The sequence below is a fragment of the Miniopterus natalensis genome, chromosome 10 (genome assembly GCF_054644295.1).
Source record: "Miniopterus natalensis isolate mMinNat1 chromosome 10, mMinNat1.hap1, whole genome shotgun sequence".
NCBI classification, from domain to species: domain Eukaryota; kingdom Metazoa; phylum Chordata; class Mammalia; order Chiroptera; family Miniopteridae; genus Miniopterus; species Miniopterus natalensis.
In genome coordinates this window covers 8,913,464-8,935,333 of record NC_142090.1, presented here as the reverse complement: position 1 = coordinate 8,935,333, position 21,870 = coordinate 8,913,464, and the positions used below count along the sequence as shown (strand labels likewise).

The 21,870-nt window shown below is 44.5% G+C and overlaps 1 protein-coding gene across 1 annotated transcript in view; it reads right to left on the bottom strand.

Annotated features, from left to right (window-relative positions):
• The window catches only part of KDM7A (lysine demethylase 7A), a 70,422-nt gene extending 50,866 nt beyond the window's left edge, over positions 1–19,556 (bottom strand). The window contains exon 1 of the mRNA XM_087820983.1: positions 19,340–19,556. Within this exon, the coding sequence (XP_087677109.1) occupies positions 19,340–19,533 (194 nt within the window). The 5' untranslated portion in view covers positions 19,534–19,556. The remainder of the gene's footprint in view (positions 1–19,339) is intronic.
• Positions 19,557–21,870: the final 2,314 nt, after the last annotated feature.

Here is a 21,870-nt window from a genome sequence, read left to right as displayed (position 1 = left end):
AGATAGATGATAGATAGATGATAGATAGATAGATAGATAGATAGATAGATAGATAGATAGATAGATAGATAGATATAGATAGATGATAGATAGATAGATAGATAGATAGATAGATAGATAGATAGATAGATAGATAGATAGATAGATAGATAGATAGATAGATAGATAGATGAAAATCCGTATCATGTTATCAGGGGACTGGTGTTATTTAACTAAACCATGTGATACTGTGACATAACGAGAAATATGTTTGGTTTTCATCCCTGGTTTCTGGCAAAAGAGTGGCTAAAACCCTTGTAATTACCTGAGTGACAGGGGTGAAGGCACAGCTCTGTCATTCACAAGCCCTTCAACCACACCTGAGTGTATGCTAATGAGGGGACTCTGGGGGGCTCCTAGATAGCTTCCAGATGGGGCTGGTTGCCAAAGGAACCAACCAGGTGACTAGAGGGTTAGAGCTTTCAGCCCCAGCTCCCTGAACTCTGAGGTGGGGAGTGGAGCTGGGGATTGAGTTAATCACCAATAGCCAGTGATTGGATCCATCATGCCTAGTAAGAAAACTGCTATGGAAGCACTAAGTGAAGGGGTTCAGAGTGCTTCGGGGCTGGTGAATGCATCCACGTGGCAGGGGGGTGGCACATCCCAAACTCCAAAGGAACAGAAGCTCCTACATGTGGGGCCCTTGTGGACCTCGCCTTTGTACCTCCCTCTTTGTCTGGCTGTCCATCTGTAACCTTTGTAATATCCTCTATAACAAACTGGTAATAGTAAGCAAAGTGTTTCCTTGGATTCCATGAACTATTACAGCAAATTATCAAACCTGAAGCAGGGATCAGGGGAACCCCCCAATTTGTAGCCAAGGCAGACAAAAGTATAGATAACCTAGAAATCCACCATCTGCTACTGGTGTCTAAAGTAGGGGGGCAGTCTGTGGGACTGAGCTCTTAACCTATGGGTTCTGAGCTAATTCCACATAGCAACTGTCAGAAATGAATTAAAATTGAAGGACACCAGGTTGGCACTACAGAGAACCACAGAATTGCTTGGTGTGGCAAATCCACACATTTGGTGTCATGAGCATTGTAAGCAGAGCCACGGTATTCCCTTACATGTAACAAATCTGTGCATATCAGAAGGGGGCTGAGGACTGCCATACAACATTCTCTAAAAGAACTTTTCTTAAACTGTCCCCCAGAAGGTGAGATTACTCACTAAGAGGCCACAGTCCAATAAGGCTGGGAGAAGCCGGGCTCAGATCAAGTTAGTTTATTTTCCAGCTGGACTCACCAGCTGTGAAAAGTTTATTACAAATTTAATGTCTTTATAATTACAATTGTGATTATTTTACAACTGAAATTTACAAAATTAAAAAAAAAAAGTTTTATAATTTTTAATTGATACCAAGTACCAGTAAGTCAAGAGTATTTTAAAACCACTCCCTTAACAACACAGGATAGCAAGTTAGTGACGGTGTTACCAAGCACTTACTGCACACATTACTGGAACACATATAAGTAAAATGTCAGTAATTGATAACATACTAAAACTTTTTCAACTCTTTTTTTTAACCTCAAGAGAACCTATCAACGATGTTTGTCTCAGAGTTCCCTTATCATGGTATACTTAACAAGTACCTACAGGACAGAGTCTAGGCTCAAGCCTAAAGGCTGAGCACTCACTCTTACATTAAAGAGCTGACACTGTCAACATACATAGCCTCCAAAGAAGCAAGATACACCATGTCTCCACACCAACCATCTGATTATTGTCTTCTGGGTAAAATTACCTATGAGCCAGCACTGCCCTTGCTCACAGGGCAGAGCTTCTGTCCCAGAGTAAGAATTCGAAGCTGCTATCATCACAAGCACTCTGATTTCAAAGGTTCTAACCTTGCCCAGCAGACCTATTTAAGTGATAATTGCAAAATCCCTTCTGCACAGCTTGCCTCCATGCTTGGCTAGGCCCACCCTATTGTCACCAATGTCTTGGGATGACAGAGTGAGCAATTTAAGAAGGCTTGCTGTCTGAATCCCCATTGAAATCTTAAGTTTTTCTCTAGTTTAGAAAACACTGAAGATTAGAAACAGTAGTGGGGGTTGCCCAAGTAGATCAGAGACAGCAACAAATCTCAGCAAGGAAAAAGATGAAATACTACCAATACATCCTCACTGGTCTGGGGCAATTTCATACACAAACAGTCCAACATGTGCCAACAGCCCACACAGCAAAGAAAACTCAGGTCCATGGTACTTAGTCACCAAAATTAAATAGTGTCGTATTCTATTAAGAAGAGTATAATGTATCTGCCAAAATCCATCTAAAATAGTTGACATATAAAGAATTTTATCTCTGAGTAACTTTTCTGAGGACACTCAGCTACATTTCACAAATGGAGCCTTCAGTTACAGGAGAATCTTATTTATGCAGACCACATAGCATTCCCCAAAGATGGCAAAGTAGTTGCTAGTTTTTATATGTTAATTAATCTGGGAAATGTTCACACTTCACTGCAGTTGTTCCCATGCTAAAAGTTACTTACTATGGAATGTTTCCAGTGGTTTGAAATAAATAAATAAATAAGAAAGAGAGAGAGAGAGAGAGAGAGAGAGAGAGAGAGAGAGAGAGAGAGAGAGAGAGAGAGAAAGAAAGAAAGAAAGAAAGAAAGAAAGAAAGAAAGAAAGAAAGAAAGAAAGAAAGAAAGAAAGAAAGGGAAATTAAAACAGCAAGTTTCAAATTAAAATCATATCACACACAAACTTCAAGGCAAGACATCTTTTCAAGGAGGCAGGACTAGAAAACTATTTATGAGGTAAGTAAGCAGCTTTGAGGGTTATGTTCCCAGTGTATCTACACAGACATAAGTAAATGAAAGTACACTTATGATACAGGCATTAATACATAAATATAACTATCTCATGTAAAAAAAAAAATCTGCTATCTGCTATTTAATAAATGGAATCCAAACTCTAAATCCAAACTTCCAAATCCACTCTCTCTCGCTTATGACCTTACTTCTCATTAATAATTTTCCACTGGTTGAGGTTGGAATCTCCCAGAAGCAGGTCCTGACACACAAATCTGAGTGCAGGTGTTCGTACAGGAGGTGACCCTGGAAGTACTGGTAGGGGGGTGAAACATGAGACAGGGAAGGGGAGGAGGCCACAGCATGGTCCCACCAAGGGAGAGGAAGCTCGGTATTTATCACTGTCTCCCAACAGACAGTGGTAGATGGCTCTCTGAAAGCCATTAACTCCCTAGAATTTCCAGCCTGGTTGAGTGCAAGCTGCTGAGCTCTGGTAGCCTAAGAAAGCCCTCAGGCCCCGTCTCAAGTGCTTTCAGCAAGAAAGTCCTCAAGAGGTAAAGTTAGAGACAGAAATACAGATGGAAACACAGAGAGCCAGGGGATATGTATGGGGCACCTACAGAGCCTGCTGCATGTGTAAAATTCTAGTCTAGACAAGCTAATATGCACACGTACGTAGCTCGTTCACCTGCCGTGTGCATGTGCTCATCTCACATTGACCGTGTCCCCAGGATAAACACCGAACATGTACACATTTATTACATAATAGATAAGGTTATGATAAGTAAATGGCACAGCTTAAGTAAATAACACTATGCAATGTTAATTAATAATAGTCAATACTTAGCTCCTGAACAAAGATTCAAGACAAACTTGTTCAACTTGATGAGAAAATACACAACTGATTTGTGTAGGAGAGAAAGAACCATCGCTGGACCTCAGCAATTCTCCAGGGGAAAGCCGTTCCTTATTACATATTAGCTCCAGAGACATACATAGGACTGACGGGTTTTCAAGACACATTCTGTGTCACCACTGAGGGCAGCCTCAGCTCAGCTGAACCATGGTAGGCTGCGCTACCATGAATCTCCTGTAAGACTGGACCATCCATTCCTTCAAGAATGAAATGTGGAGCAGGTGGAAAGAGGCAATCTTTTAGACAAAAGGGATTAAATTGTTTTAGCTATCTTCAGAGACTTTCCACAGAGAAAGGAGCACTCCAGGAACTAATTTTAAATGAAGGAAGAAGAAATCATGGTGATGACCAGGGAATTTCCAGAGACTTGTGCTTAAAAGGAAAGTGTTACACTAAATTACATTTCTGTGTCTCAGGGCAGGGGAGAGGTGCAGAAGGAGGGTAGAGAAGGCTGGGGGGGGGGGGGGGGTCTATGCTAATGGTCAAGGAAAACAAAAAAGGCCAGTAGGTAGAAGAGATTAGGTCTGGGAGAGGCACCTAGGAGGCAGTGTGAAAGCGGGGAAAAGAAGTGCCAGGGAGTCTGGAGGTGCAGGCCATGTTAGTTTAATAGTTTAGCAAGTGGAGACATAAGGTCGGCAATTACATATTCAAAACTAGAGCTCAGGCCTACAAAGGATGTAAAAATTTAGGAGTCATCCCCATACAGATGAAAGCTGAAGTCATGGGATCCGATAAATGCTAGAAAATGAGACCTACTCCTGAGGACTGAACCCTGGGGCACTCCAGCGGTGAAAGATCAGGGAGATAAGAACTGCACAGAGGATCTGAAGGACAGTGGTGAAGGGGGGAAAACCAGCACCGGGATTTCTGGAAGCCAAAGAAGGCGACAAAAGCTCACTGGTAACCCTAACAAGAGCTGCTGCAGTGGAATAGTTAAGATGAAAGCCTGATTCCACTGGGTTCGGAGAGAATGGGACCCTAATCAGGAATAAAGAAGGAGGAAAAAAGACCAAACTGAAGATCATAAATATGGACACTTTTTAAAATAAATTTTGTTGCCCTGACCGGTGTGGCTCAATGGTTAGTGTCGGCCAATGCATCAAAGGGTCGAGGGTTCGATTCCTGGTCAAGGGTATGTACCTGGGTTGCAGGTTTGAGCTCCGCCCTGGTCTGGGCAAGGGCAGGAAGCAACAATCAATGTCTCTCTCTCACATGGATGTTTCTTGCTCTCTTTCTCCCACTCCCTCCCTTCCTTCCACTCTCTCTAAAAATCATTGGGAAAAATATCCTTGGGTGAGTAGTAACAAAAAAAGTTTTAAATTAAAAAAAAAAAAAAATTTATCAAATAAATAAATAAATAAATTTTGCTATAAAGGGAGCAAAGAAATAGGGTTGTACCTGAAAGGGGAATGTCAGGTCAAGAAAGCTGTATTTTTTGTGTGTGCATTTTTTTAATAAAGGTTATATACTATTTGCACACTAATGAGGGGGGAAAATTATATGGAGGAGAAGGAAGTAACTGCTGAAGCATGTCCTTGAACAGGTGAGAGGGGATCACCTAAAGATAATTCCCAGTGACCTCATAGTTTCCTTTTCTTTTCAGAATCTGAAAATAGACCTCTCCTTACTAGTAAGCAAACTTGGACAACTGTAGCTCACATACGAATGGCTGAATGCAAGACGTGTAGCACTGATACTTCGAAGACAATGACTAGAATAAAAAGTTATAAAGGGGAAAACTATCGTTTAGTTCAAGAATATATGCTATTTTGACAAAACAGATACACTCTTTTTACTCATTTAAGGATCCCTTCTTTCCAGTGGGTGTAATATTAATTAATAAGTAATATTTAATACTTAAATCCTGAACAAAGATTAAAGACAAAATTGCCCAACTTGATGAGGAAATTCACAACTGATCTGTGTACAAACCTTCTAGTTACTTTTTACTGATCTAGTTTGAGGCTGACCACAGTGTAGAGCTGCATGCACCTGGAGGAAGAGACGTCACGCAGGCTTGAAGTCCGCTAGGAAGGCGGTACAGCTGAAACACTGATCTTCAAGTCACCCAATCTTCCCATAAAAACCGAGGAATGTGCTGCGGTTGTGAGCAGTTACACTGCTGGACAGGCAAGGTCACCACTGAAACAGGGAGGAACCCAGAGGACCCAAGCACCGTCCTCGCTGAGAGAATGGCTGGACCTGGAGGGATCCAGTTCCCAGAGGGCACTATTGCTGGCAGCAGGGCCTGTTTAGGAGAAATGAAGGCCAGGGCAGCCTGTCCTGCCAACACAGCAGACCGCTGGGCCTCCTGCTGTGTAGAGCCACTCTCATCTGGTTAAGTTCTTCAATCCTTTACACTTCCATTAAAGAAACCTGTGTGCTTTCCCTGAGTCTGTTAGCACCCTTTCATCAACAATCATCACCCTTCTGACAACCTTGCGCATGCACATTTTATATGATAAAGACTTAACTCAATAAATTTCTTTTCTCACAAATATTAAAATAGGTAGTGAGCATCACAAACACAACTTAACAGGCACCTCTGTTTAGGACAAAACTAAATTTCAAAATCCTTCTAAAGTTGTTTCCAAAAAAATACTACAAGTGTTACACAGACCTGGCAGAAACTGTGGTGGTCAATGAAAGCTTGAAATGTGACCGTGGTGATGAGATAAAAAATCATGGATGTGGTGGGGAGGGGACAGAAAGGAAGAAAGTCACCCGTCTCCTAGCATCACTTAATCTTAACGTCCTAAGAAGCTTGTACTGGTCCTCCTCTGCCCTCTCGAAGAGGAGAAAAGAACCCCTCAGAGCACTGGAGCAGGAGAATGAAGCAGGCAGCAGGCCGGGGCCAGGAGCGAGGCTGAGCACCAGTCCAGGCGACTGGCAGGAAGTGAGTGGAGAGTCCCTGGGAACACTCCTGAAGAGGTGATACTGCAGGACAGAGCCTGTGAAAGACGAGCTTTCAGAGGATACCCCATTCCAACAAGGGGTTAACAAAGGAGAAAACTGAGAAAGCCAGTGGGATCAGGGATCGGATCTCTCCTGCCACAGGCTGAACGCCCATAAAGGCAGAGGCAGGAACAGGAAAATTAGGGGAACAGAGTCCAGCACTGACTACTTGGCATTTGGATGGTTGGAAAAGCTGGTTTGTGGAAAGAAACCCCTGAGTCAAAGAGAAGGGCCTCTGCTCTCCCAGTAACCATGGGATCTAAGGAAATGTTGATCATCTGACAGACAGAAAACACTACGGTCTAGCAAGAAAGGGAAAGTGACTCAAAGAACCAGGCAGAAAGAAAATCAGCCTTAAAAAAGTACTGGAGTAAGAGGAATGTAGGAGAGGAAGATGAGTCAGACCTGCAGCAAGTTAAAGAAGCACAAAGACTGCAATTCCTCTAATCTGCAGAGAGTTTCTACATCCTCCAAGACTCCTTCGTAAAGAAGTCAAGTAAAAAGGACTGAGCGGGTCCAGAGCGTGCGTGTGTGACAGGTGAGGCCCTGTGGGAGCCCACAGGGAAGGGGGAACTCAGGAACCCACAACCCAGGCTCTGGGGAAGAAAGCTCTGGCACAGTCACCCGGGAAAGTTCCTCAAGTCACTGATGGGAACTGGCCAGAAAGCCTCTGCGGCCAGGGGGCCTGTGTCCCATACTTGTCACGGAGTGGACCAGTTAGGATGCTATCCAAACTGTTTCACTGGTCCCACTTTTATCCACATGCTTTTAATAGTTGGGGTGCCTGGGCAGTGGGAACAGCTCTAGGAGCTCCAGGCAGATCTCCAGGACCATTTTATTCTCTTTTCTGTGTTTACTAATATAAAGTATCCATAAGACACTGTAAAAATCAAAAGGACCACAGTGGTTCACACTCCAATTTCTCTGTCAAACAGTGACCAATTATCTAACAACAGCTTTTACACATAAAAAATACCAAAGTATTTACAATGGTATAGGTTCCCCCAGCTTTTGCAATTTCACAATTTACTGCACATGATGTCAGACTGTCATGATTACTAACTGATAAATAGGCGTCACTATTAGATGAACATGTTCAAAGATGCTTCAGGGATGTAATAACAAAATAGGGAAAGGGAAAAACTTCATAGGATAAACCACCGCATTCTGCAACAAACCGCAAGGGAAAAAGAGAGACACGAGGTGAAAATGTGGAGCAGGGTTTCCCAGCAGAAGCACTGGTGACATCTAGGGCTGGAAAATCCTTTTCTTGTGGGGACTGCTGTGTGGGACTTTCAGCAGCATCCCTGCCCTCTACTTACTAGATTCCTATACCACCACCACTCCCAATGAAAAGTGTTTCTAGATATTGCCAAATGTCCCCAGGATGGGGGGTACAAAATCCCATCCAGCAGAGAACTACTGAGACATATCAAGTAATCACAATGTGTAGACCTTAACTTGAACACTGAGTATTTGATGGTATTAAGGAACTGTCTATTTTTAGTTGTAATAAAGGTACTGTAGTTTTTAAGAGGCCTTATTTTACAGACATGCATACTGAAATATTCAGGTATAATATTGTCACATATTTGCTTCAAAATAACATGTAAGGGCAAGGGAAGTGTGGATGGGGGGATTAAATGAAATGAGATTGGTCATGACTGATAATCACTAAATAGAGTGATGGTTATCTGGGAGCACATTATACTATCTATGTACTTTTGTACATGTTTGAAACTTTCTCTAAAAACAATAATAATTAAAGTGAAAGCCATCATGGTAGCTAGTAGCATTCAGCTGAATGACAAACCAACCCAATAACTGAATCTTGAAAACATTCAACTGATTTCCACCAACTATCCCGCGTAAGCTTGCTCATGTACACGCAGAAGCTTTAAACAAACCCATTTTAAAAGGAAAACAATCACTGTCTTTTCAAAGGGCAAATTAAAAGTGAACTCCCAGGATACCTTAAACCCCTGGGGTTCACCAAACACAGGTTAGAAAATGCTGCTTTAGAGAAATTCCTGGATCATGGATGCATTAGAGATCCTTATTATATTCATTTACTTGCTCAGTGTTTGTTCCTCCATGTCACTTATGTTTGTCAATTTTAACTAAAAACCACCAAAGGCAGTATTTTTTTAAAATATATCTTTATTGATTTCAGAGAGAGGAAAGGGGAAGGAGAGAGACAGATGAAACATGAATGATGAGAGAGGCATTTGATCGGCTGCCTCCTGCATGCCCCCAACTGGGGATCGAGGCCACAACCCAGGAATGTGCCCTGACCGGGAACTGAACCTTGATCTCCTGGATCCTAGGTTGATGCCCAACCACTGAGCCACGCCCAGCAGGGCAAGGCAGTAGTATTTTTAAATTTAGATACAGAATAATATTTTTAAATTTAGGTTCAAAGCATCACCAAAACACAACTTAAATATCCAATAATGCAGAATATTTTTCCATGAGGCTGTTCTTCTTAGAGCTAATAAAGTACACTTAAAAATACATTATACATCACCCTACCCAGTTTGGCTCAGTGGTTAGAGCGTCAGCCCTCGTACTGAAGGGTCCCAGGTTCGATTCCGGCCAAGGGCACGTTTAAAAAAACAAAAAATCCATATGCCAAGAACCATATGATTTCATTTATGTGGGATATAAAAGAGAAAGCAACAAACAGAAACTTCATAGACACAGACAACAGTATGGTGGTTACCAGAGGGAAAGGGGAAGGGAGAAGGTAGAAGAGGGTAAGGGGTTCAAATATATATAGGGTGACAGAAGGAGACTTGACTTTGGGTGGTGAACACACAATGTAATGTACAGTTAATGTATTACACAACTGTATACTTGAAACCTATATACTTGGGGAGCCTGGACGTGCTCATCGCTCCAGGTGGGGCTGGGGCTTAGCGGCATTAAAAGTGGTTAAAGGGGAGTGTGTTGAACTGGAGACTAAACGTTAGGCTACCACTAATGTTACTAAACACTAAGCAATGCTATTCCAATAAATTTAATAAAAGTTTTTAAATGCCTTATATGCATATTAACAGATCTAAGGAAAAAAGCTTATGGTACTCCACGGATGCTTAAGAAGTCTTTGACAAAATTCAACAAACATCTATAATAAACACTTTGAAAAAATAATTGAGGGATACTTTCTTAATATGATAAGAGGCCTAAAGCTAGTATCTTATTAATAAGGTAGCATTAAGGCATTTCCACTAAAACTAGGAACAAAGAAAGGCATCCACTATCTCCACTGCTGTTCATTAGATAAATCATTTAGAGGCATGAGAATAGGTAAAGAGTAGTAAGACTGTCTCTATTTACTTATGATATGAACTCTAGTGAGCTGATGATATAACTCAAACAATTATTTCAGTAAGTTAGCAGGATATAAAAGAAACATTCAAAGTAAGTCTTCATATACATAACCAATAGCCAATTAGCAAGCAAGTGGTAGAGAAAAATCTCATTTATAATAGTAAAAAGGGAAATTAAATATTTAGGAATAAACTTATTAGCAATTGTGCAAAATCTATATAAAGAAAAATGTTAAACACATCTGAAAGACACAAAAGTAGATTTAAATTAAGAGACATCCTTGTCCTTGGACAGAATGACTCAACATTACAAAAATGTCCGTTCTCCCCAAGTTAATTTAAAAATTTAATGTAATACCAATAAAATATCAACAAGCTTTTTAATGAAATTCAACAACATGCTACTAGAGTTCACATGGACAAATAAACCTGCAAGAATAACAACAAAAACCCCGCCTAGAAACAAATGACCACAAGGCTGGGACCAGCCTTACCAGACTTAAAAACGCACTATAAAAGCCCCCGTCACTAAAACAGTGCAATGCGGCACACGAATGGGCAAATAGAGACTGGAACAGAACAGGAAGGGCAGAAATGAACACAGGTATAAGCAGAGTTTCAGCATATGATAAAGGTGGCATGTCTAATTACTTGGCAAATATGGACTTTTTATAAATAGTGCCGGGACACCTGGGTAATCATTTAGGAAAAAATAAAATTATACCCCTATTTTATACGATATATAAGAATAAATTCCAAATGGGTTAGAGATCTAAAAATGAAATAAATAAATAAAACCACACAAATACTGCCCTAGCTGGTTGTGCTCACTCGGACCCAAGGGTCACGGGTTCGATTCCTGGTCAAGGGCACATTCCTTGGCTGCATGTTCCCTGCCCTGGTCAGTGCATGTGGTCCAGTCTGGGTGGGTCTGGGAGGCAACCAATCAGTGTGTCTCTCTCACACTGATATTTCTCTCTCTCTCCCTCCTCCTCTCTTCCTCCCACTCTCTCTAGAAATCAATGGAGAAAATGTCCTCCAGTGAAAACTTAAAAATAATAATAATAAATAATAATAAAATAAAATAAAACCACACAAATACTAAAAGAAAATGTAAGTAAACTGCTCTTTAACAACTTGGGGTAGGTACAAGGCTTGCTAATAAAAGAGTTAATAAAAGATTGATAAATATGACTATATAAATATTTTTTGGAAATTTGCATGGCAAAAAAAATCACCATAGATCAAAAATGAAAAAGCAAAACAACTACAAACTGGGAGATAATATTTATATATGCCACAAAGGGCTAATATCCCTAATACATAAAGGCCTCTTAAAAACTGAGGGACAGCCTGGCCAGTATAGCTCAGGGGTTGAACATCGACCTATGACCCAGGAGATCACAGTTTGATTCCTGGTCAGGGGGCGTGCAGGAGGCAGCCGATCAGTGACTCTCTCTCATCACTGATATTTCTCTCTCTCTCTCCCTCTCACTTACTCTCTCTAAAATCAAGACTTTTTTTTTTTTAATTGAGGGACAAAGGACCAAAACTCTGATAGAATTAGAAAAAGATATAAACAGGCGATTTTCAAAAAAGAAGGAAAAGAAAATAACCATCAAGCATGTGCCCTGACAGGGAATCGAACCACGATCTCCTGGATCACAGGTCGATGCTCAACCACTGAGCCACGCAAGCCAGGCCTAACCCATTTGTAATTAGAGAAATGCATATCAGAACATGGATACCATTTTTCACGTATCAGGTTGACAATGATTAAAAATATGACAACACATCCTGATGGCGAGAATGTGGTGAAAGGGGCACTCTCATACACTGCTGGTGGGGATGCAAACTGGTACAACCATTTGGAGGGAACTCTGGTAACCCTAGCAAAACATATGCACTCATCTTTAGACCAAGTAATCTCACCTCCAGTAATCTAACCTAAAGGTGTACCTCCAACCACGTGAAAATACATATGCATGAGATTATTTATTACAGCACTGTTTGTAACTGCAAACTATTACAAACAACCTAAACGCCTACCCACAAGAGACGAGACGAATAAGACAAGGTACATACCATATGGCTGTTAAACAGAACAGGAGGAACTCTATGAACTGACATAGCCTGATTTCCAGTATAGACTATTAAGTGAGAAAAAGCGAAGTAAAGAGTATTCATCACAAGCTTCCCTTCGTGGAAAGAAAATAGACATAAGAAAAAACACATGCATCTGCTCATTTGTGGGAAAACACACAAAAAACGCCACACAGAAAGGATGAGCCAGAAACTAAAGGCATTGCCTACTTACAGGAGGGGGTGGGAAAGGGCAGGAAAGGCGTAGGAGGGATGAAGAGCGCATGAAACTTCTGAGTACACCTTTTCATATAACTCTGACTACTTAGAATGATAGTGATGTTTTACATACTCGTAATATAAACCAACAATTAAAACCAACCAGGATGTGGGAGGACTCCAAAATGCAACACAAACAGTAACAAATAAACCTACTGTACTACAAATAAATGATATAACATATTGAAGTGAGGGAAAGAAGAACTAACCTAACTTTGGAAAATGTTTTGACTAGATATCATAAGGTTAAAGACAGAAAGAATTATAAACAAATACTGTAATCTAGTTAGCAAATTTGTTTATTACAAGGGTAAGGGTTAGAAATTCTGAAACTACTTTATGTATACACCAGGACTGAAAAAATAAATCTATTGCACATGAGAGCTAGGTTTCTCACTGTGAGACAAAATGTTACAAGTAAGGAAAGGGAGAGGGCTGAAATGAACGCTGTGGTATTACATGAGAATCAAAGGCATCATTATGAAAACTTATGTTTTTTAATACATACAGATAGATACAACACAAACAAATCCAGATGTGTGTGATCAGTATATTTTCCAGCTCTGTCCACTGGGAAAGCCTAGAAGCAATGAGCCCACCAAGTACCAGGCCTCGGTTTCTAAAAACCATTCTCCAATAAAAGGAACCAGGGCTCACACAGACACACACAAAAATCATACAAGTAACCATTAATTCAACTATAATTACTGGGAAAAGAATAATGTTCATATCAATGGAAAAGTAAGTAAACAATCACTACAGTAATAAAATGTAACTTCCAAAAAGAATCAGAGCTTGGGAGCAGCTGCAAGATCAGCACTAGCCAACTGTTCAAAAGCTGTGTGAATTATTGTGGAGTTTCGATTGCTCAAACCAACCAAAGCTTGCTTTATGATCGAATTCCTCTACACCTGTTCTATTCTTATTCTTGAGCCCCTCACTGAGGGTCAGCAAACATAAATGCATTCTTCCCCTTGGACATTCAATAAACTCAATTTCCCATCCCTAATTAAAAATTCAAAATACACTCCAATAAGAAATCCACCACTACAAGGATGAAAACAGAGTTAAATTAAAAAACTTTTCAAGTAAATATTTTATAAATACTGTTCCCAAGGCAGTTACAATCATTAACATATTTATGCTAAAGACTATAATTTTAATAAAGAACAAAAACAAAAGTGTTTACAGAGGAATCCTTTTGCATCTGTTCCATCTATGCACAAACACCACCACCACCACCACCACCCTCCCCCTAGGACAGAGACAGGCAAGGAGAAGAGAGACCCAGTACCACCTCCTGGTTGAGAGCCTGAGCTCTGAGGTAGCCCACCTGAGCTCAGGTGCAAGCTCTATGACCTTTTCTAACTTTGTGACCCTGGGAAAGTGACTGACCTCTCTCTCAAGAGTCCTCATCTGTAAAATGGGGACAACAGTAACACTTGTCCAGCAAGCTGACTATGAGCATTAGATGAGTTAATACATCTAACGCAATCAGAGCAGTGACTAGCACATGGTATAAAGCACTTAGTGTTTGACTGAACTCCTGATCCTGAGACTCCAGAGTAGCTGTGAAACTCCTACCCAACAGCATTACTCTTTTCTTCTGTCATATACATCTGTTTCTAATCTCCCCACCACACACGTGTGCACACACACGAATATAAGTTACAAGAGAGCAAGGACTTTGTTTTGTTCATTGCTATATCCCTAGCACCAAGAACAGCGCCGGGCAACCCCATTCAAGTCAGTAACAAGAAACAAAATAAAAATATAAAATACTGTATGTCAGCTACCAAATTGGAAAATTTAGAATTTTTTTAACATATAAATGATTGAAGTACACTTTAAACATTAAAGGTTTTTTTGTTTGTTTGTTTTAGTGTTTTTTTAAAATATATCTTTATTGATTTCAGAGAGAGGAAGGGAGGGGGGGAGAGGAACGGAGAGAGGGAGAGAGAGAGAGAGAGAAACATCAATGATGAGTCATTGATCGGCTGCCTCCTGCACGCGCCCAACTGGGGATCGAATCGTGATCTCCTGGATCCTAGGTTGATGCTAAACCGCTTAGCCACGCCCGGCCGGGTAAACATTAAAGTTTTAAAAAACCTTCAACACCTGTAATACTTTCAACAATAAAGATAAAATTTTAAAAATAAATTTAAAAAACAAACTTCTAAATGCTGATTTTGCTCAGCTCTATGCAAATAAAAATTTTTAAATGAAAAAAAAAAAGAAAAAAATCTTCAGTGTACATACAGCTCAGTGAATTTTTACATCCGTATACAGTCATGTAACCACCACCCAAGATCAAGAAAGGAAACATTTGCTGAACCTCAGGAGCTCCCTCGGGCCTCTCTCAGTCAGCGCTCCCCAGGGGTAAGCACTAGCCTGACTTCTCTCACCCAATTATGCCTGCATGTGAACTTCATATAAGTAGCATCAAACAGTACACCCTTTTGTGTCTGGCTTCTTTTATTCAACTTTTTATTTGTGAGATTCACCACATTGTTGTGTGTACCAGTAGTGGTGTTTTTTTAAAATAACTGATGACAATTCAATTTTATAAATATACCACAATTTACCCAATCTACTGTTAATGACATTTAGATTGTTACAATTTGGGGATAATATAAATAGTGCTGCCACAAATAATCTTGGGTATGTCTTTGGGTGGAACTACTCATCTGCAGATTGGCTAAGCTTTTGCTTGGCTGGGATTCGGGGTTACAGGGCTAATAATACCGTGGATTGGGGAGGAGGCGGGGAACTAGAAGTGGGCACTGTTGGTGAGAGTATAAACTGGAATAACCTTTCTAGAGGACAATCTGGCTATAGGCACAAGAAGCCTAAAAATATCTGTGCCCTGTGAATACTAATTCTACTTCAAGGAATTTCTTCTTGAGCACTTACACGTGCCAGGTCCTCTTCTAAGTGTCTTACATGTATTAACTCATTTGATTTAGTCTAAGGAAATAATCAGAGATGCTCACAACGGTTTGTTCTTAGAATGATGTCAACCATCCATCATCATTAGGAAATACAAGAAAAAGTAGTAAACAAGGTATAAGAAAACTAACTAACAAGAGTGGAATGGTTTTACAACGTATTGTACTCCTGTGAAATTACACATTATACAGCCACTGAAAATGTTTTCAAAGAACTTTAAAGATACAGAGAAAAGTATATATTAATGAAAGAAATTAGGTAACAGTGGAATGCACAAAGTGAATTCCAGGTTGTTTTTAATACATATATATATATTCCTTAAATGTTAAAATAGTGGTAATCTCTGGAAAACATGGGTGCTTTCATATTCCTGATACTTTTCTATACTTCTCATTTTTCTATAATATATTACTTTTGTCAATCAAAAAGAATGTATAACTAAAAAGTCCAACAAACAAAGGTGTTTACAGTCTAATAGGGAGACAAAGACATTAAAATACAATTTAATTAGGGTATTGATGCAGTTTTGCATAGAATGATATTAAGTGTACTATGGAAAGACATCTAGCCTAGACATTAAGGGGTGGGACATTATCAGGAAAGCTTGTCTTGCCCTGGCCAGTTTGGTTCAGTGGTTAGAGTGTGCGCACGTGCATGTGTGTGTATGTGTGTGTCTCCCCACACACACAAGTGTCACAGGTTCAATTCCCTGGTCAAGGGCATATACCTGGGTTGCAGAGGTTGATCCCTGGTGGGTCAGGGTGCTTGTGGGAGGCAACCAATCGATGTGTCTCTCTCACATCGACCGTTTCACTCTTCTCTCTCTCTCTTTCCCCCTCCCTCCCTCCATTCTCTCTTAAAAATCAATGGGGAAAAATTCCTCAGGTGAAGATTAACAGCAACAAAAAAAGCTTGTCTTACTCCCAAGGACTCAAAGAGGAAGAACTCCATCTCTAATGTGGAAGGAACCTTCCCAGGAAAACCCTGTTAATTCTTTCGTTAAGGGCATTAATTATACATTGTACCCAGTAAGTGTTCTTTCCCCCCCCTCACTTAAAAAATAGGGCTTAGGCAGACTGAGGGATGGGAATTCCTGAACACCAAGGATACAAAGTTCAACAACCTCAAACCTGGAGGAGGCTGGTTCCATCCACCCTGCTACCTAGCTGCAAAGCATCAAGGAAAGGCCCTCCTTCCCTGTCAGAATAAATTAAGGCAAAAACTTTTCAGATTTTCAGATGTCAGAAACTCCAGGCAGAATAAATCTAAATTTATATCAAAATTCACTGATTCACTGAGTTTAAAAAATTCTACTTGAATAATAAAATTCTCAAGAAAATATCCAGGAAAAGGCAATCCTCTGTACTCACCCACTTCCTCTCCCTCCTCTGCAAATGGACCACCCCTGGAAACCCAGGGAAAGCTGAGCATGGGGATGAAAGCTACACCTTTGTACTTTAGGGGCCAATTCTCACATAAGCAAGTGATATTTGTTTAATAATTAATACATAAGGAACATTTTGCTGTGTTCAAGAAAACAATCGCTCATTTCATGGTACAACAAACATTAAAGTAAATATTGATCACAGGAAAAACATATAGACCTCAAATTACCAATACTTCATTAAGAATTAAACTTGCTACTAAGACACTGCTTTTGCATGGTGGAGCACTATCACTAGATTTTCTAGTTTCTGACACCCGAACCACATTAAATTCTCAAGGACTGCTGATCAAAAATCAACAACAACAAAAACTGGGTTCGAAATATATATTTAAGAGTCACTTCCACAGACATGAAGTCACACAACTTTACGTGACAAAGCAGAGCACACTTACTCTGGCTCCATTCTCTCTTCCTCACATATGCCCTGTTTATTTTCCCTCCAGCTTCCCCCGTTTTCAAACTTATAGTTAAATGCATTACAAAAGTCCCCGTAAACTACCTGCGGCATTTTATGGTTATAGTGTTGAGTTACCCAAATTAAGATAAATTTCTAACCTAAAATGTATTAATCTATCAAATCTCTACACTGCGTAATGGAACAAATTTCTTATGCAGCTAAAATTCTTTGAAAAATAAGTATTTACATCATCACCAGGGATTCTGGCTTTATTCTATATGTAACCTAGACTTTCGGATAATCTCTACTCCGGCTGCCTAGGGTATGCTACGTTATGGGAACAGAGGATGTAGCAATAGAATTGGCAAGATTCGGTATGTCCAAATTTCAGTAGAAATGCAGAAAAAACATCAGTGTGGAGTAATGAAAAAGAACACGTTTTGCTGTGTTCAAGAAAACAATCACTCATGGATGATGTATTCTTAATTACATGTGGCAAGGTTGTAGTAATATTCCCCAAGCGTAGGCCAGATTGTTAAAGATTACCTGATACAGTGACACTATGCTGAATTTTCTCTCCGTTGTTGCTGTCAGAACTGCGCAAACTGAAAACTGATTAAATGAAACTAACGGTACTTGAAAATTAAGTAAAACTAACTGTTCCTAGCCCCAAACAACCGACATGAACGCCGCAACTTCAGGGGTTTTCTCTCGCAGGGCCAGTAGAGGGAGACTGAGACATCTGGCCTGGTCGCGCAGCGTTTCTGTAAAATTGGGGAGGGGGGAGCGGAGGCTGTATTTAAATGCCCTGCTGTCAATCAAAGGACACTTCCTACAATCACAGTCACCATATCTGCTATTACCCGGGAGCCAACTCTCGCCAAGATTCAACACCAAACGGTGCTCGGGAAACCTGCTTCACCTAAAGGTGACCGCAGGCTTTCCCACAACACCCAAATAAGGACTTTGGGAGCCCAACCCCAACTAGTTTCTTTGTTTAAATGCCTGCGAATCCCTCCCACGCCGGAGTCAAGAGGCTGTGGCGCCGCCCTTTATTAGCCTCACACTTTGATTACAAAACACACGAGTCGGCGGCCTGGCGGCGGAGGCGGCCCGAGCTCTCACAAACGTCAAACCCCAAACGCGGGCGGCGGCGGAGGCGCAGGGCGACGCTCGCCGCCCCCGCCGCCCGGCCCGCAGCGCCCACCGGCCGGCCGAAGTTGGCCCGCACCGGGCCCCCGGGCGCCAGCCCCGCGCCGCCTGGGTGTCGCCAGCCCCTCGGGCGACGGGAAATTTCACTCTTTGTAAAGTTTGAGCTGCGGCGCGGGGGCGGCGCGGGGGGTTCGGGACCCGAAGCTGTCCCCTCGGGCCCCGCTGCCCACTCCATCCGCTCGGCCCCCGCCAGGACCCGGTGTGACCGGGCGACGGGTGGGGGGCACCGTCCGAGCCGACCCGCCGCCCGGCCCGGGACCCCCGGCCCCAAACTTCCGACTGGCATCTTTGAAGTCCCGAGAGCGCCTCATCTGTTGCTCTGTTTACTCGGTGCAGCCCCGCCGGGCGGGCGCTGCCGACGCCCCCGTCCCAGCGCCCCCGGCCGCGGAAGTTTGATAAAGACCCGGGGAAGGGGGCGCGACGGGGACCCGCCGGGGGAGGGGACAAGAGCGGTTTCTGGACACTCTGGGCTGGCGACCCGGTCGCTGCCGAGAAGGAAGGCGCGGCGGCCGGCGGGACGAGGCGGCGACTCCGGGCCGGGAGCCCCGGGCGGGCGGCCGGGCGGGCGGGGCGGCGGCCCGGCTGCGGGCGCCGCGAGGGGCGGCGGGCCCGGCCGGCGCTCCGCCCGCCACCTGCGCCGGCGCCTGCCCCGGCCGCGTCCCCTCGCCCCGGTCTCCCCCTGCCAACTTCTCGGCCGGCCCCCTTTGTTCCCGTTTGTTGTGGCGACTCTTCGCCCGGCCGGGCGATCCCACCGGCCCCCCTCAGCCCGCTCGGCGCCCGGCGAGCCCGGGGCCCCGCGCGTCCCGCTGCCCCGGCCGGGGGCTCGGTGCCCGGGCCGCTGGGCGCGCGGCGCGGCGCGGGGCCGGGCGGAAGGGGACGCGGGCGGCCGGCGCGGCGGCGACGGCGGCGGTTGGCCGGTGGCCGGCGGCGGCGGCGGCGGCAGCGGGGCTGGAGGGGGTTTATTTACCTGCCGTGGAACCAGTCCTTGCAGATATCGCACTCGATCATGAAGCGGTTCACGTCGTACGGCTGCCGGCACACACAGTACACCGGCGGGGGCGGCGGGGGCGCCGAGGCCCGGCCCGGGGCCGCCACCGACACGGCTGCCGCGGCGGCTCCCGCTGCTGCTCCCGCGGCCACCGCCGCCACCGCTCCGGCCATCTTTAAAAAACACACACACACGCTCGCTCGCTGCTCCGCTCGCCGACTGGAGCGAGCGCAGCCGCCAGCCAGCGCCGCCTCCTGCAGCAGCCGGAGCAGCAGCCGAGGAGGCGGCGGCGGCGGCGGCGCCCGAGTGCGCGCGCGCGGGGCCGCGGGCCGGGCGGCGAGCGGGGGGGGGGGGGGGGGAGCTGCGCGCGCACGACGCGCGAGGCCGCGGCCCGGCTCCTTCCGGCGCTCCGCGCGGGGCCGTGCGTGTCGCGCACGTCGTCGGCCGCCTGCGCGCGCGCCCCGCTGCCCCGGCGTCGGCCGGGCGGGGGAACCGGCTGAAGGGCACGCGGGGTGAGGGGGTGCCCTGTGAGGGGGGGGGCAAGGGGAGGCCGAGGCTCCCTGAGGACACGCGCGGCCCCCGGAGAGCGGCGGGCGCGTGCGAAGCGGCGGCGGCGGCGGCGCCGGCGCTGGGGAGTGAAAGCCGGGCCAGGGAAGTTCCTGCGCCGCGAGCGGCCGCACACGCAGCGGCGCCTGAGCTCCGGGGAGGGGAACCGAGGAAGTTAGAGCCCCGCCGGGGCCGCCTCCGGCCCGGGAGACTCTGCCGTCCGTCAGCGCCCGCCCGCGACCTGCGCGGGGAGCTGCTTATGCTGCGCTGGGGGCTCAGGAGCGTGCTGGGGGGCCACCCAAACTTCGAAGACCGCCCCCACCCCCCGAGTTCCCACCGACCGGCTAGGAGATGGACGCGTCGGTGGAGCCTGTCAGGGGAAGGAGCTCGTTCCCAAGAGGAGCTCGTTGATGCCCGCGAGCCGAGGGGCCGCCGCCAGATGCGGTTGGCGGAGGAAGGACTGCAGAGGCGCCCCGCGAGTTTGTGAATCGCAGGACTTAGACGCCAGTGCTGTCGGGTCCCAAGCGTGGAGACGGGAGTAAAAATCTAAGGGATGGAGACACCTCGGAGAAGTGATACTGCAAAAAACGAATGACATATGGTACTTGGCCATTAATATTTTTGAATGAAGGAGGAGATTGATAATAAAAGCAGCTAACGAATGTTGACTAGAGAGAGGTTGCCTTGGAATCGTAGTTACGAAGATTGGAAGGGATGTTGCGGATCATTAAATCACGTGATTTGTACCTGCATCTCACGGGCGTTTCTATCCTTGGGAAGCGCTCCCCGTGGCGCCCGTCTCACCCAGCCAGCCTCAGGCAAAGAATCGCTGGTCGACTCTAGCCTTTTCTTTTATCCCCGACGAAAGTGTGTAATTTTAGCCTGAAGTCTCGGATCTGAGCTGAAGCTAAAGTAACTTTCTTGATTCTGCAGCCAATCCCTTTCCTACGGCTGCTTGGCACTATTTTTTGCAGGAAAGAAACACCTGGAAATCAGAGTTGACTACAAAGTAAATGAGTTCGAAACATATTTCTGCTGGAGAGAAAACGAAAGTGTCATTCTGGCATTTGTGGAGAGCCATGGGGAATGGTGGAGTGGAAAGAGCTCTCGCTTTGTGTAAGCTGTGCGGCCTTGGGCAGCTCCTTTTCTCTTGAACCTAGATCCTTAAAGACCTGTTCAGAGAAAAATTATGGATAATGATACCTTCCGTAACTACGTCACAGAGGTTTTATAACAAGCAAAAGAGATCATGTATTTTAAAAGTACATTCTAGGAGCCCTGGCCAGTGTGGCTGAGTGTTTAGAGTGTCTGCCAGCTGCACGGAAGGGTCCCGGGTTGAATTCAGGGACAAGGGCATGTAGCTGGGTTGCAGGTTCCAACCCTGGCCTGGTCAGGCGGGTGTGGGAGGCAACCAATCTTTGTGTCTCTTTCACACTGATGTTTCTCTCTTTTCCCCCTTCCTCCCTCCCTTCCACTCTCTCTAAAAATCGATGGGAAAAAATATCCTCCACTGAGGATTAACAAAAAATAAAAAGTAAAAGTACATTGTAGGAGATGTGTGTTACTAGAAGACACCACAACAGTGTGTCAGAGATGGGGAGACAGCCAAAGCTGTCATGTTGGACAGTAGTGAGGAGGGATCCCTCACCTTCCTGGAGGGGCCACTTGGCCTTGGGATGTCAGCATGGGGAGAGGGAAGAGTACAGTCTAGCAGAGGAGTAGGCAGCAACATTGATGGGAGATGGGTTACATACAAGAGAATTGATCAATAAGTAAATACACAGAACCACCACCACCCACTTTCGCTGGTTTTGCTTTCCACGTTTTCAGTTACCTGTGGTCAACCTTGATCTGAATATATTCAATTGCAAATTTCAGAAGTAAACAACTCATAAGTTTTAAATTGTACACTGTTCTGAGTAGTGTGATGAAATCTCACTCATCCACTTCATCCCGCCCGGGTC